At 53.3% G+C, this 12,144-nt stretch overlaps 2 protein-coding genes across 9 annotated transcripts in view; one reads left to right on the forward strand and one right to left on the reverse strand.

The window, feature by feature from the left end:
- Positions 1-9,268, forward strand: part of CARS2 (cysteinyl-tRNA synthetase 2, mitochondrial) — a 37,440-nt gene extending 28,172 nt beyond the window's left edge. The window contains 7 exon segments of the mRNA XM_084879841.1: positions 1,608-1,674; positions 3,038-3,176; positions 3,890-4,013; positions 4,943-5,041; positions 7,578-7,784; positions 8,293-8,334; positions 8,336-9,268. Coding sequence (XP_084735967.1) covers positions 1,608-1,674; positions 3,038-3,176; positions 3,890-4,013; positions 4,943-5,041; positions 7,578-7,784; positions 8,293-8,334; positions 8,336-8,371 — 714 coding nt within the window. The 3' untranslated portion in view covers positions 8,372-9,268.
- The window catches only part of NAXD (NAD(P)HX dehydratase), a 151,116-nt gene that overhangs the window by 115,857 nt on the left and 23,115 nt on the right, over positions 1-12,144 (reverse strand). For 2 of the 8 annotated variants that reach the window (XM_084879883.1, XM_084879879.1), the window contains exons 10-11: positions 11,407-11,578; positions 9,618-9,934 (exon numbers count right to left, since the gene is read on the reverse strand). In XM_084879883.1, the coding sequence (XP_084736009.1) occupies positions 11,428-11,578 (151 nt within the window). In that variant the 3' untranslated portion in view covers positions 9,618-9,934; positions 11,407-11,427. Of the gene's footprint in view, positions 1-9,617; positions 9,935-10,295; positions 11,579-12,144 lie in introns of those variants that run through there. The other 6 variants (XM_084879882.1, XM_084879878.1, XR_014794692.1 and 3 more) reach the window with 5 other exon arrangements.

The raw sequence follows: 12,144 nt of genomic DNA on the forward strand, positions 1-12,144 counted from the left end.
CCTGGGCTGTTTTCTAAACAGCGTCCTTAACCCCCCAGCGAGCACCTGACCGGCCTTGGCATGGGGGTCCTGCCAGGTGTTTCGTCTCAGCTGCTGCACGCTGGTCACTGTGGCGAGGGGCGGCCAGAGAGACCGCTGGACAAAAAGGGGTGGACAGGCGGACAGAAGGGCTGAGAACGTCTCCTTTTACTCTGAGAATTCTAACGCTCCTCGCGGAGCCCGGCGCCCTCGGTGCCCAGCGTTGGTCATTGGGTGCACGGTCACTGTGGGTGGCCTGGCCGGGCGGAGCAGAGCCCTAGTGTCCTTCCTGGGGCCACACTGGAGCCCGTCGTGAGGTTGGGCCCTTCCCCCCTTCCTCCCTCACCCCGTGTTTTCTCCCTTTAAAATCATGCAGAACTTTCCACTGACCACCAGAGAGATGATTTCTGATACATTTCCCCACGTTCTCTCTCCTGATACGGAAATTTTCACTTCTTTGTGCTGACATTGTGGAAATAACCGAGAGGATGATACCAATTGGGCTTTTATTTTATGTTTAATTTTTTTCTTTTAATCCTCACCCAAGATATTTTTCCATTGATTTTTAGAAAGAGAGTGGAAAAAGGGGGAAAGACAGAGAGAAACATGGATGTGAAATAAACATTGATTGGTTGCCTCCTGCACCTGCCCTGACCAGGGCCTGGGCCAGGGAGGAGCCTGCAAAGGAGGTATGTGCCCTGGACCAGAATCGAACCCAGAGCCCTTCGGTCTGCAGGCCGAACCAGACGCTCCAACCATTGAGCCAAACTGGCCAGGGCTATTTCACATTTACTTTATGAGAGACAGGATGGTTTATTCTTTGAGAAACATGCCTGCTTCAAGTTCAGAGCATCAGAGAACCATGTCACCGGAGAGAATGACCTGGGCCCCCTCCCCTCAGTCCAGCCTGAGCATGGATGTTGCTTGATCTGACGTTACCACAGCCAAGCTTTCTGGACCGTCCCCTCCCTGCTCCTGGGAGCCTGTCCCCCTCACACAGCCAGGAGCTGTGCGTCCCTCCTCCTCCCCATGTCCCTTCTGGAGCGCAGTCCCTCTGCGGTTCCCAGGCTGCAGCGTGGCCTCTGGTGGAGGCCCTGTCCTCTCGTGATGAGGGAGAGAGAAGGGGGCCGTGGTGAAGGCTCCCAGGCAGACGGGCCTCTCCTCTCGGCCTCTTCCACCGACGCGGGGACTGAATGAATGTGGACAGTCAGCAGGGAAAGTGCTAAGACTGAGTTTGGAGGCAAAATAAAGCTTTTCTTTTCTTTTTTTAAATATATTTTATTGATTTTTTTTTTTTGCAGAGAGGAAGGGAGAGGGATAGAGAGTTAGAAACATTGATGAGAGAGAGTCATCGACCAGCTGCCTCCTGCATACCTCCCACTGGGGATGTGCCCACAACCAAGCTACAATCGAACTTGGGACCCTTCAGTCTGCAGGCCAATGCTCTATCCACTGAGCCAAACCGGTTTCGGCAAAACAAAGCTTCTCATAAACATTCCTGATTGCTTTGACGTGTGAGAACTCACCTCCGAGTGATACAGACGGGAAAGAAAAGCACTGCCCAGCTCCCCCACCTCTCTCTCTCTCAGGACTTTCTGAAGACATCTTCCCCCGACGTCTTCCGGCTCTTCTGCCTGCGGAGCAGCTACCGGTCAGGTGAGCCGACAGGGCCTTTGGGGGATGGTCACAGCGTGTGCGGCTGGGGAGAGGCACTCTGACAGTGTGGGGGATACCGAGATGCCGGCTGAGTAATAAGCACTGTCTGGTTAGAGTGGTGGTTCATCCCCTCAGGCTTGGGTTCAGAAAGTAAGCCCGAGGATACACTATTGCATAATACCGGCACTTAGCCGGAAGGTTCCAGAAGCTAATGGAGGCCATGGGTTTCCAGTCAGTCCTCCCCGTCCACTTACCTCCTCTCCCCCGCTGTGGGGTCTGGACCCCAGAGTGCCCTCCACTTCCTGCTCCATGGACTGGCTGTCCTCACACAGGGACAGAACCGGGAGCCCTCAAATGGGTCCCGCCCAGGGTAGGCAGGCCCTGCTGTGCTGCACTGGGTGCTGCTCCGGGGTGAGAGTGGGGGAGGGGGATTTCTAGCACCCTGAGCCCAGGGCCAGAGGCCTCTTCTCCCTGGAAGGCCAGGTCTGGGGACGCCCGGCACTGCCTGACCTGTCACTGTGACGGAAGGATGCCGCTGGTGTCTGTGGCCGCAGGAGCAGGTGCCCTTTGGGGGTAGGTGGGCTCCTCAGCCTGTGCACTGGGCACGACCATGTGACCAGGGAGGCGGGGACCGGGGTGATGCCGCCACAATCCAAGAACATCCGGGCCACCAGAAGCTGCCAGAGGCAAGGCAGGGCCCTCCCCTGGAGCCTCTGGAAAGCGCACGCCGGCTGACCCCTGGATTTCAGTGTTTGCCCCCAGAGCTGCAAGAGAGGAAACTGCTGTCTTTTGCCCCCGGATCTGTGGCACTGAGGCACCATACCCAGGACACTGACCCCACCACCTGGGGAGTAGCTGACACACGTCTACCCCTCTGGCCGTGCCTTTTGGGGGGGCCTGGACGTGGTGTCCAGTGCTCAGGAGGGCTGGCCCCGTGGGAGTTCTTAAATCTGTCATCACGTCCTCTATCACGCTGAGTTCGAGGTCTGATCCTCGCCCTCTCCTGAAATACTGAGCCCGAAGCCCTCATGGCACCAGGTGGTCTGAGCTGCGCCAGGTGCCCACGTGGGTGTCTCCCAGCCTCCAGAGTCAGCCGTCCGTCCACCTGTCAGTGAGAATGAGCCCCCTCGGCCAAAATGCACAGGGAGAGGTTTTCCACATTTCTTCTGAGGTGATGAGATACCCGAGGCAGGACAGGCTGGTCTGCGTGGCTCAGGCCTCAGGGAGGCCCGGGTAGGGGACAGCTGCCCCCTCCTCTGCTGGGTCTCTGGAGTGGTGTGAGGACAGCCTGGCTAAGGAACTCTGGGTCTGCAGGTGTGGGCACGCTCGACGGGCACCCCAGCTAACCCTCCCCCTCCTTCAGCCGTGGACTACAGCGACGGCTCCATGCAGGAAGCTCAGCACCTCCTCCGGGCCCTGGCCGCGTTCGCCCAGGATGCCCGGGCCTACATGAAGGGGCAGCTGGTGTGCGGCCCCGTCAGGGACGACGTGCTGTGGGAGAGGTGGGTGCTCCCCGATCGGCCCAGAGAGCCCTGGTTGCCGGCGGGGGGCTGCCTGGAGGGGAGCAAGGCTTCTGCAGACTGAGACTGAGTGCTGGTGGGAAGGTCCCTCAGATCTGTGGCCTCGGGCAAGTCTGTGGCCCGCCTGTGGGTGGCTGTGAAAGTTGTAAATAATGTGCCTGGATGGGTTTTCCCGCTGGTTTATTAGTGTGAACGAACAGAGGCCTTGTCACTAGGAGGGTGAGGGCGGGTGCCAGGCCGGAGGGAAGAGGGGGCTCCAGGGATTTGCCTCCACAATTCAATGCTCGGGTCCAGATGTGGATGCTGCTTGTCACAATGGCCAGAACTGGTCCCAGGGCCTGCCCAGCTGCAGGGTGGCCCAGACCAGTCCGTCCCCACGCCCGGAGAGGGGGGAATCCAAAGCAAGTGGGGCCAAGCCAGGAAAGAGGGGCAGCAGAGAGTTGGATGTGGAGGTAAGGCCTGTGACAGCTAGTGGGTGTGTAGGTGAGACCACACAGATGAGAGGGCCCAGGAGGCCTGAGTGTCCTTGTGGGCTGGGGGGTAAAAGTGGGGGAAGACCACCATGGAGACTCCTGGAGGGGTTGATGGGCAAAAAGAAGAGAGGCTGCTGGGGGTGGGAGAGGGACACAAGCCTGCTCTGCCTGAGGGAGGCCACCTGCTGTCGGCCGTAGTGACACGTGTGTTTCTCATCCAAGGCTCAGCCACACCAAGGCTGCTGTGAAGGCCGCCCTGGCGGACGACTTTGACACGCCTGGGGCCGTGGATGCCGTCTTGGATCTCATTCACCAGGCGAACAGACAGCTGAAGGTGGTCACCAAGGTAACTCAGTGGCCACCAAGTAGGGTTTTTGTTTGTTTGTTTTTTCCTCATAAAGAACAGGTGCCACTTCCCAACTCTCTCGGGTAACCGTCCTCCACGGCCGGTGGCTTCCAGGCCTCTCCTGACCTCCCTAAGTTCTGAAGCTGTGTCAGCCGATTGTGGCCTGCGCTGCCCTGCCCGCCCTGCAAGAGGCACTGCCTCCAGAGCCCCAGGCAGATGTGGCGTATGTGGGCACGGAGGTGCCAGCACACCGCACACCGAGAGCCCGCACTGCGTGTTGGCTAATGCAGGAGCATGCAGCCTCCTGTTGGCTCGGAGGAAGCTGAGTTCACCGCTAAAACGTGAAATGAGGGAGGAAGCCCTATGCTGGGACCTTGACCCACTCTGCCACCCAATCTATCCCTTCTCTGGGCCTTGGGGTCATCCCACTCCTGAGGCTCTGCCCTCATGACCTCCCAAAGGCCCTGTCCCCTGAGACCCCATCATGTGGGGCTAGGTTCCCATGTATGAACTTGGGGAGACACAAGCGTTCAGACCATAACTCCCCCATATTCTAGGTGGGCGGGGTCAGGTACAGGATTAAGTTATTGCCCCGGGTTCTGGCTTGCAGAGTGGCAGCTCCAGCAGTTAGTCTAGGGCAGGGGTCTTCAAACTTTTTAAAGTGGGGGCCAGATCATGGTCCCTCAGAGAGCTGGAGGGCCGGACTATATGAACTACTAATCCCTACTGTAACACCTCGGCTGCGCTCACTGCCCAAAAAACCTGGCGGGCCGGATCAGACTCCCCTGGGGGTTGCATGTGGCCCGCGGGCCGTAGTTTGAAGACCCCTGGTCTAGGGCCTCCTGCCAGCTTGTCTGCATGGAGGCACAGCAGGCAGAGTGACCTGCCAACCTGTGCCTTAACAAGCCTTCTCTGGTGATCTGTCCCAGGAGCCTGGCAGTCCCAGGAGCCCTGCCGTGTTCGGCTCCATCATCTCCTACGTTGAGCAATTTTTTGAGACGGTTGGAATTTCTCTGGCAGAACGACAGGTACACCCTTCTCTTTTCAGTCCTCAGTGGTGGGATATTTACAGGCCAATCCAATAAGAACCGTTTTTCCCCTTTAATGGATACTTATAAATGCCAATTTATACACTCAAAATACATTACATTCCTTAAAAAGTCAACACTCAGAGCTAATATCTTAACTGAAACTGCAACAATCCTGAGAAGCAGCAGTGCATTTTAGCTACAGAGCGGTGTGTCATCAGTTCTGTACACACTCGTTTTTATTTATTTTTATTATGTTTGTTTAGAAAGAATCTAAAAATGTACAGACAGCTGTACTGTAAGGACGTTTTTCCTGAGCCACCTGAGAGTCAGCTGCCAGCCCAGCCCCCTCACTGGGTCTCCAACACACAGGAGCTGTCCAGCCCCCGCCCTTTGGGCTCCCCCGGCTCCCCAGTCTCCCCAGGAGCCCTTTGTGGTACAGCCCAGTCAGGACTCGAGGTTTTCAGCTATCGGCCTAGCCTGGTACTTTCCCATCAGCCATGTCTCTGAGGGGCCTGGTTGCTCTTGGAGAAAGGTGGTCAGAAGGCAGGACCTAAGTGAGAACCTAGCCCCAGCTGGTTCATGGGCCACAGCTGCTCCGGGCCCGTGGTGGGCAGAGAGAGAGGAGTGTGGGCATACTGTGCGTAGGACATCCGAGTTCAGTTCTGTATCGCTCTACATTGTCTAAAACTCAGGGTCTAAACCACCAACACTTCAATTCTGGTCCCCAGCAAAGGGTTCATTCTGCTTCCTCACTTCCCATACAAAAGTGACAGTGAGAAGCCTGCTTTCCAGCACCCTAGACGTAGTTCCTTAGGTGTTCTTCTCCCAGTACATAGTCTCCCACTGTGGGACGCCCCCTCCCTCACTGGAGCTGACTCCCGTCCCTGCCTGGACACCCTTTGCACCCAGTGCTGTCCCCTCAGCAGGCTGCCTCTGCACGGACACGCCACAGGGCTCTGCGGCCCTCCACCTCTCCACGGGCCCACCTTGCTCTGCCTCACATATGGCTGTAGGACTGTTGAGGACGGGAAAAGTAAAAGGCTAGAAGACCCATTTTAGACAACACTGCATGTGAACAGGTTGTTAATGGGAAAGGTCGGATTGCAGATGGGAGTGACCATCACAGGCCCTGGAATCACCCCTCCTCCCAAGTTCTTTTACACTCCGCCAGGTTCTGCTGCTGCCACTGGGCTGGGGCATGGACAGCTGCTCACGGCTTTGAAGGGGTGGGGCTGCCCTGTTAGCTCAGTTGCCTGGCACTAAGGGGAGCCCACCACTTGGGGGGGGTTCAGTTGGAGGTGGGAGTCATAGAGGTCTGGCTCCTAGCTGCCCACCTGCTGTGATCTGGGGTCCTCCCCTGTGAGCTGGGGCACATCTCTCACAAACTTTAAATACAGTGAATTTCTGACCTTAACACAAATTGCAGTGTCTTTGTAATAATTCCCAGGCTTGCTTTAGTAATAGATGTCAGGTAGACTTAATGTCCTTTCCTGAGCAGTCCAAGGACCATCAGCCAGCTCAGACAAAAGTGACTGGTCTGTGGTAACAAGTTTTGCACAGTCTGTATTAATTTTCACATGAGATGCCCCAGAATCAGTTATTGAGTAGGAAAAGACAGACTTGGCCAAGTTGTGCCTGGCTTTTGTCAGAAATAGCTCCTTCACCTCCCACCTCAACGGCTGACACTGGAGCCCACTTTGGGCCGTTTTGCGGGGGTGGGGGGGGTGGGGGTGGGGGTGGTGTGTGTGTCATGGTTTTATAACAAGAATTGGCTTTACCAGGCTCCTCAGAGAAATGGCCTATTGCTGGCTTGGTTCAGAGCAGTAATTGAGGACCTATGAGGTTTAAGAAGTTTGACCCAAAAGTAAAGGGATGTGGGTTCTGTTCCTTCTTTTGCACATGTGAACACAATAGCCACTCGATCCCTTCTCCTATGGAGGAAGGAATTTTGTAGAAGGGGGAGGACTTCTGGCAACTTGGAGTGGCGTAAATCCCATTTGACTTGTTGAAATTTCTCCAGCTGTGCACCAGGACTTGGTCTTTCCAACTGTCCAGTGAAAACTGTGTGTGAGTCACGCGTCTACATTGTTTCGAGCACTTGGTTAGAGTGAATAGATTTAGTTTCATTGGTCAATAAGGCTTAGCCTTCTAGACTCTGCCTAGTGAAGAGATGATAAACAAAAACATCTTTAGATGCTGGCACATCTGTGGAGCATCTGCTCCCAGCTTGTTAGTGTGAGTCCAGGATTGGCGGCAGGAAAGCCTGCTGTAGGCCTGGCCCCTGAGATTACGCTGAGGCCTGAGGTGGTGCTCTGGGTGGCATTAGGGACTCTGCCTGGGTGAGAGACATTCAGGAAAGGAAAGGGGACACGTGCCAGTAGCCCGCAACCTCAGAGCCTCTCTTCCCAGAAGTGCCGGGGCGGGGGGAAGGATTCTGGATGGGCTTAGCACAGAACTCACTGGTCCCATCAGCCAGGCAGCTGTCTGGGCTGCTAGCAGGATCTCACTGGTTACACTTCTCTGCCTGGTGCAGTTTGTTTCAGGGGACAGCAGCTCAGCCACGCTGCACAGCGTGGTGGAGGAATTGGTCCGATTCCGGCTCAAGGTCCGGCAGTTCGCCCTGGCCACGGGAGAGGCTACCAAGGAAGCCCGGCAGCAGCGGCTCCTAGAGAGGCAGCCCCTGCTGGAGGCATGTGACACCCTGCGCCAGGACCTTGCCGCCCACGGCATCGGTATTAAGGTGAGCCACTGCCACCGAGGCCCGGTGTCAATGGGGATGACCATCCTGAGATGCTGTGCAAACCAGCTGGCTCACACAAACATGGGGGAGGGTCCAAGCTCAGATCCCCTGTGATAAGACTGCTTGTGAGCAGATACCCGTCCTGTGACGAAAAGGAAGGCATGGGGTCAGAGCCAGGAGGGACACTGAGGTGGAGGGACCTGGGAGAGGGTCAGAGTCAGAACCTGGAGGGAGACTGGCCCCAGGACATGTGTACTCCAGCAGCTGCTGGACACAGAGCAGACCTGTGCTCTTGCCCAGTCCTTTCCCGCCCCAAGTGCTGCCCCAGCCTGACAACGGAAGGCAGCAGCTGACCGTCTCTAAGCATCCAGCTGCTTCCTGTAGTGCGGCCCAGCAGGCAGGGGACACAGCAGGCAGTGCCTCCTGTCACTCTGAGCCCTGACTATCTCACCCGTTTACTCCTTGAGCCGAGAGAGCCTGCTCAGCCGGAACTTTTTCCTCCCCCCAGGACAGGAGCAGCACATCCACATGGGAACTGCTGGGTCAGAGGTCAGAAGACCACAAACCTGGGAGCTGAGGATGCGTGAAGCGGGCACCACAGGCTCACAATGCGGGTCTGTGTTTACTTAAGCCCCTATAGAAGCTTTACATTAAAGTTCTACATTGTGACTATTTAGTCAACATTAAAATAAAACTGATATTCCATTGGTGTGTTAGTAACTATGCTTAAAAATGGATTTCTTTATAGTACCAACAGCCACAGACTCAAGTGTAGTTTAGTTAAATCAGTCATCATTATCTGTGATAACCCAACCAGCCAGAGCCCAGGATGTAAGTCAAATGGGGGTCCCAGAAGCCGCCATAGGAAGGTAGGTGGGACCTGTGAGTGGGGCCAACAGGACAGCAGCTTCCAGGACAGCCCTTATCCCAAGAGGATCTTGGGGGGGGCGGGGGGGTTTTGCCATGCTGCCTGCTCCAAAGCAGGAGGAAACAGATGTGCCTCGAGTGCTGGGCAGTGACGAACTGGGGGGTGGTCACTCTGGAGGAGTGGGACGGCAGGGGTACGAGCAGCACACAGAGGTGTGACAGAGGCCAAGGCCAGGGGGGCGAGCACACGGCAGACTGCCTGGGACCGAGCTTGCTGGCCTTGATCTCGGTCCCCTCACCTTTCTGCACAGTGGGGAGCTATAGCTGTTTGGTGAACCAGAAGGAAAAGGTGACCCTCTTGCCGATTCTCCCAACTCTCAGTCCTGGCTGGGTGCAGCCTCAGGAAGCAGGTAAGCCACATGCCAGGCACATTGTAGATAGCCTGGTGTGGCTCTGCAGCGTGTTTGTCATTGACGTTCATGACCCTCAGAGGCATTTCTCTTCCATAGATAAGGAAACCTGTTCAGAAGCTGACATGCTAAAAGTGACTCAATTAGTGCATCGTGCGTGGTAGAGTGCAGACCCAGGTGGCAGGCAGCCCCTTACAGAGAGAAGGGGGAAGGTCCAAGCTGGTCGAATCAGTACTGGGGAGGCAGTACTGGGGAAGCAGACTGTCCCCTGTTGGCCAGACGCCTAACTTGCCCACCAACAGTTCGGTGCTGCTTTCCTGGTCTCAGGGAAGCTGCCAGTAAAAGTGTCCTTAGCTGGACTTGTGAGGATGCTCGGGTTTAGAGAATAAGGAAGCAATTGCTAACTTCATTTAAAAGTAGCAGTTCATGGTTACTTGGGAATATCCTATCTCCCTTTTAAGCAGAGATTTTGTACTTAGAGCAAAAACTTAAGTAACAAATATGATACATAGGAATAGTTCCTATAACTGCTAAATTTTATATATAAAGAAACGGTGACATTTCAGGCTTATGCCTCAAATTATTTATTTTAGTACATTGGTTAAGCACTGGTGAAAAACACATTAGATAGATAAGCTTATATATGTTTATGTCCCTAATACCTAACAGTGTCCTAAACTTAGTAAGCTGAAAGATGCTGAAACCGGTTTGGCTCAATGGATAGAGCATCGGTCTGCGGACTGAAAGGTCCCAGGTTCGATTCTGGTCAAGGGAATGAATGTATCTTGGTTGTGGGTACATCCCTGGTAGAGGATGTGTGTGCAGAAGGCAGCTGGTCGATGTTTCTAGCTCTCTGTCTTTCTTCTTTTCTCTCTGTAAAAAATCAATAAAATATATTAAAAAAAATAAAAATAAAATAAATCTCTATATTGAAATAAACCAGGTATGCCTTTTAATAATTAAAAACTCATGGCTGGTTTAAAGAAAGTATCATCTGTTTGGGGTGACATATCTGAACAACGGAGCTTCACCAATCATCAGGGATAGACAGACTTTTAAAGGAACCAGCATTATTAAATAGTAAGAGTACTCTCAAGTGCATGTCAGAAACCAAACCCCACAGAGAAGACAGAAAAACAAGTCACTCTCAGGCCACAAAGAAAACAACACAACCAAACAAAAAAAAAAGAGAACCAGAGGCTAACAAGACAACAAAACGTCTCATTTACAACAATTTCAGATATATCAACTTTTTTAATGGAATTTAAATCTTCCTGAGGACATACCAATCCATTTCCCCCATTTCCAAACCAGAAAGCCTACGGTTCTGCTCTGTTCCGACGCCCCAGGACCCCATCACCCGATGCCTCCTCCCAAGAGGAAACACCAATGGCCACATGAGGAACACGGCACCCCTCCCACTCATGGGCACTCTGCTGGGCCTCGCCAGCAGGAAAAAGTGCAAGTGTAAGATACCAAGTATTCCGCCAAAACCGGTTTGGCTCAGTGGATAGAGCGTTAGCCTGTGGACTGAAGGGTCCCAGGTTCGATTCCGGTCAAGGGCATGTACCTTAGTTGCGGGCACATCCCCAGCAGGGGATGTGCAAGAGGCAGCTGATCGATGATTTTCTCTCATCGATGTTTCTAACTCTCTATCCCCCTCTCTTCCTCTCTGTAAAACAATCAATAAAATATATTTTAAAAAAAAGAAGATACGAAGTATTCCAGAGCCCCACCAGGGCATTCAGGTATCAATGTCCTATTAAGTTTCCTTCTCAGATTTTCCCATGGTGCCTCCAAAAAGATTTCCAAGGTCAAACTGATTACAGATTATTCTAATACTTTAACCAATTAACCAAAACAACCAATACTTAGTATTTCTGCCCAGACCTTTTCAACATAATCACAGTTTAAAAAATAAAAATGAGCTAAATAATAAATGCCACATCCTTTGGTGGATCTCAATTTAAAAAAAGCAAATCTCATTATTCTCAAAGCTATTTGGAAACGAATGACTGGATGCCTTTGAGAGAACTATCTAATGAGGGGAACTTCTTGCACAAATGCCTACAAATTCAGTTGAACTGTGAACTGGTTAAAGACTTTCTCATTTTCAAGTGATTATCCATATTTTTATTATTGTTTAGTGTCATAATGTCTCAAACTGTGTATTAATTTAGCTAAAAATTGCTCATTCCCAATTCTTACATTCTCTACATCAACCCATGTAGCCTAGACTACCAGCCTCCTAAGCAGCCTGTGCTGCTCTGGTACCCAGAGGATTCAGACATACTGGACGTGGCCTTTCCCATTGCAAATGCGGTTTCTCCCACCATGGTGCTCACTTCCTTCTCGTTTGCATCGGCTCAGGTTTCGAAGAGTCTGCTGAATGCAGGTCCAATTTCTGGGATCATGTCGGAGGTAGTGGTGGAGCGGCCGTACTTCCGGAAGGCTTGGTGGCTGCACTGCCTTGTGAGGGAGCACGCACCAAAGGCAGCCACGAGGGGAGGGCTGAAACTGCAGGGCAGAGGCATTAGCAAGGCGCTGTGGGGGTGGGAAGTCCTCCCCCCACGGCTTCGTCAGACATCAGGGACCTGAAGCCACCGAGGCGCTGATTTCCTTCCCGTTTCCACTGAGACCCCAATTTGGCAATTTCTCGTCTGATATGCCACTGAGGCATAAGCAGCTTTACTACAGTTAAAATAACCATTAGTCCTCTGATACTGATATTCCCTGACAAAAGGCATATTAAAAATACCTATCCACCCGGAGAAAGGTGAGAACACAGCAGCTTTCCCCTGGTGAAAACCAGACCAGGGCCTGTGGATTAGCATTTAGAAGTAGGAAATATTCCAAACCTGAGAATGCAGGTTCTTCCTAACATCACTAGACTTCCGCTGTAGCTCCTGCCCATGTGCACACATGGGGATGCTCTCTGCCTGCCAGGTGTGCTACACCCTCACAGGCCCAACACTGCTTTGCCAGGTGTCAAGCAGGGCCCTCCAGACCCAGGACATCCCACCCGGCGTGCTGGCCATCTGTCATCACGAAGGTTGTAGGAAGAGAAACCGAGGCTCACAGAG

This window comes from Pipistrellus hanaki, assembly GCF_964339955.1.
Source record: "Pipistrellus hanaki genome assembly, chromosome: 3".
NCBI lineage: Eukaryota > Metazoa > Chordata > Mammalia > Chiroptera > Vespertilionidae > Pipistrellus > Pipistrellus hanaki.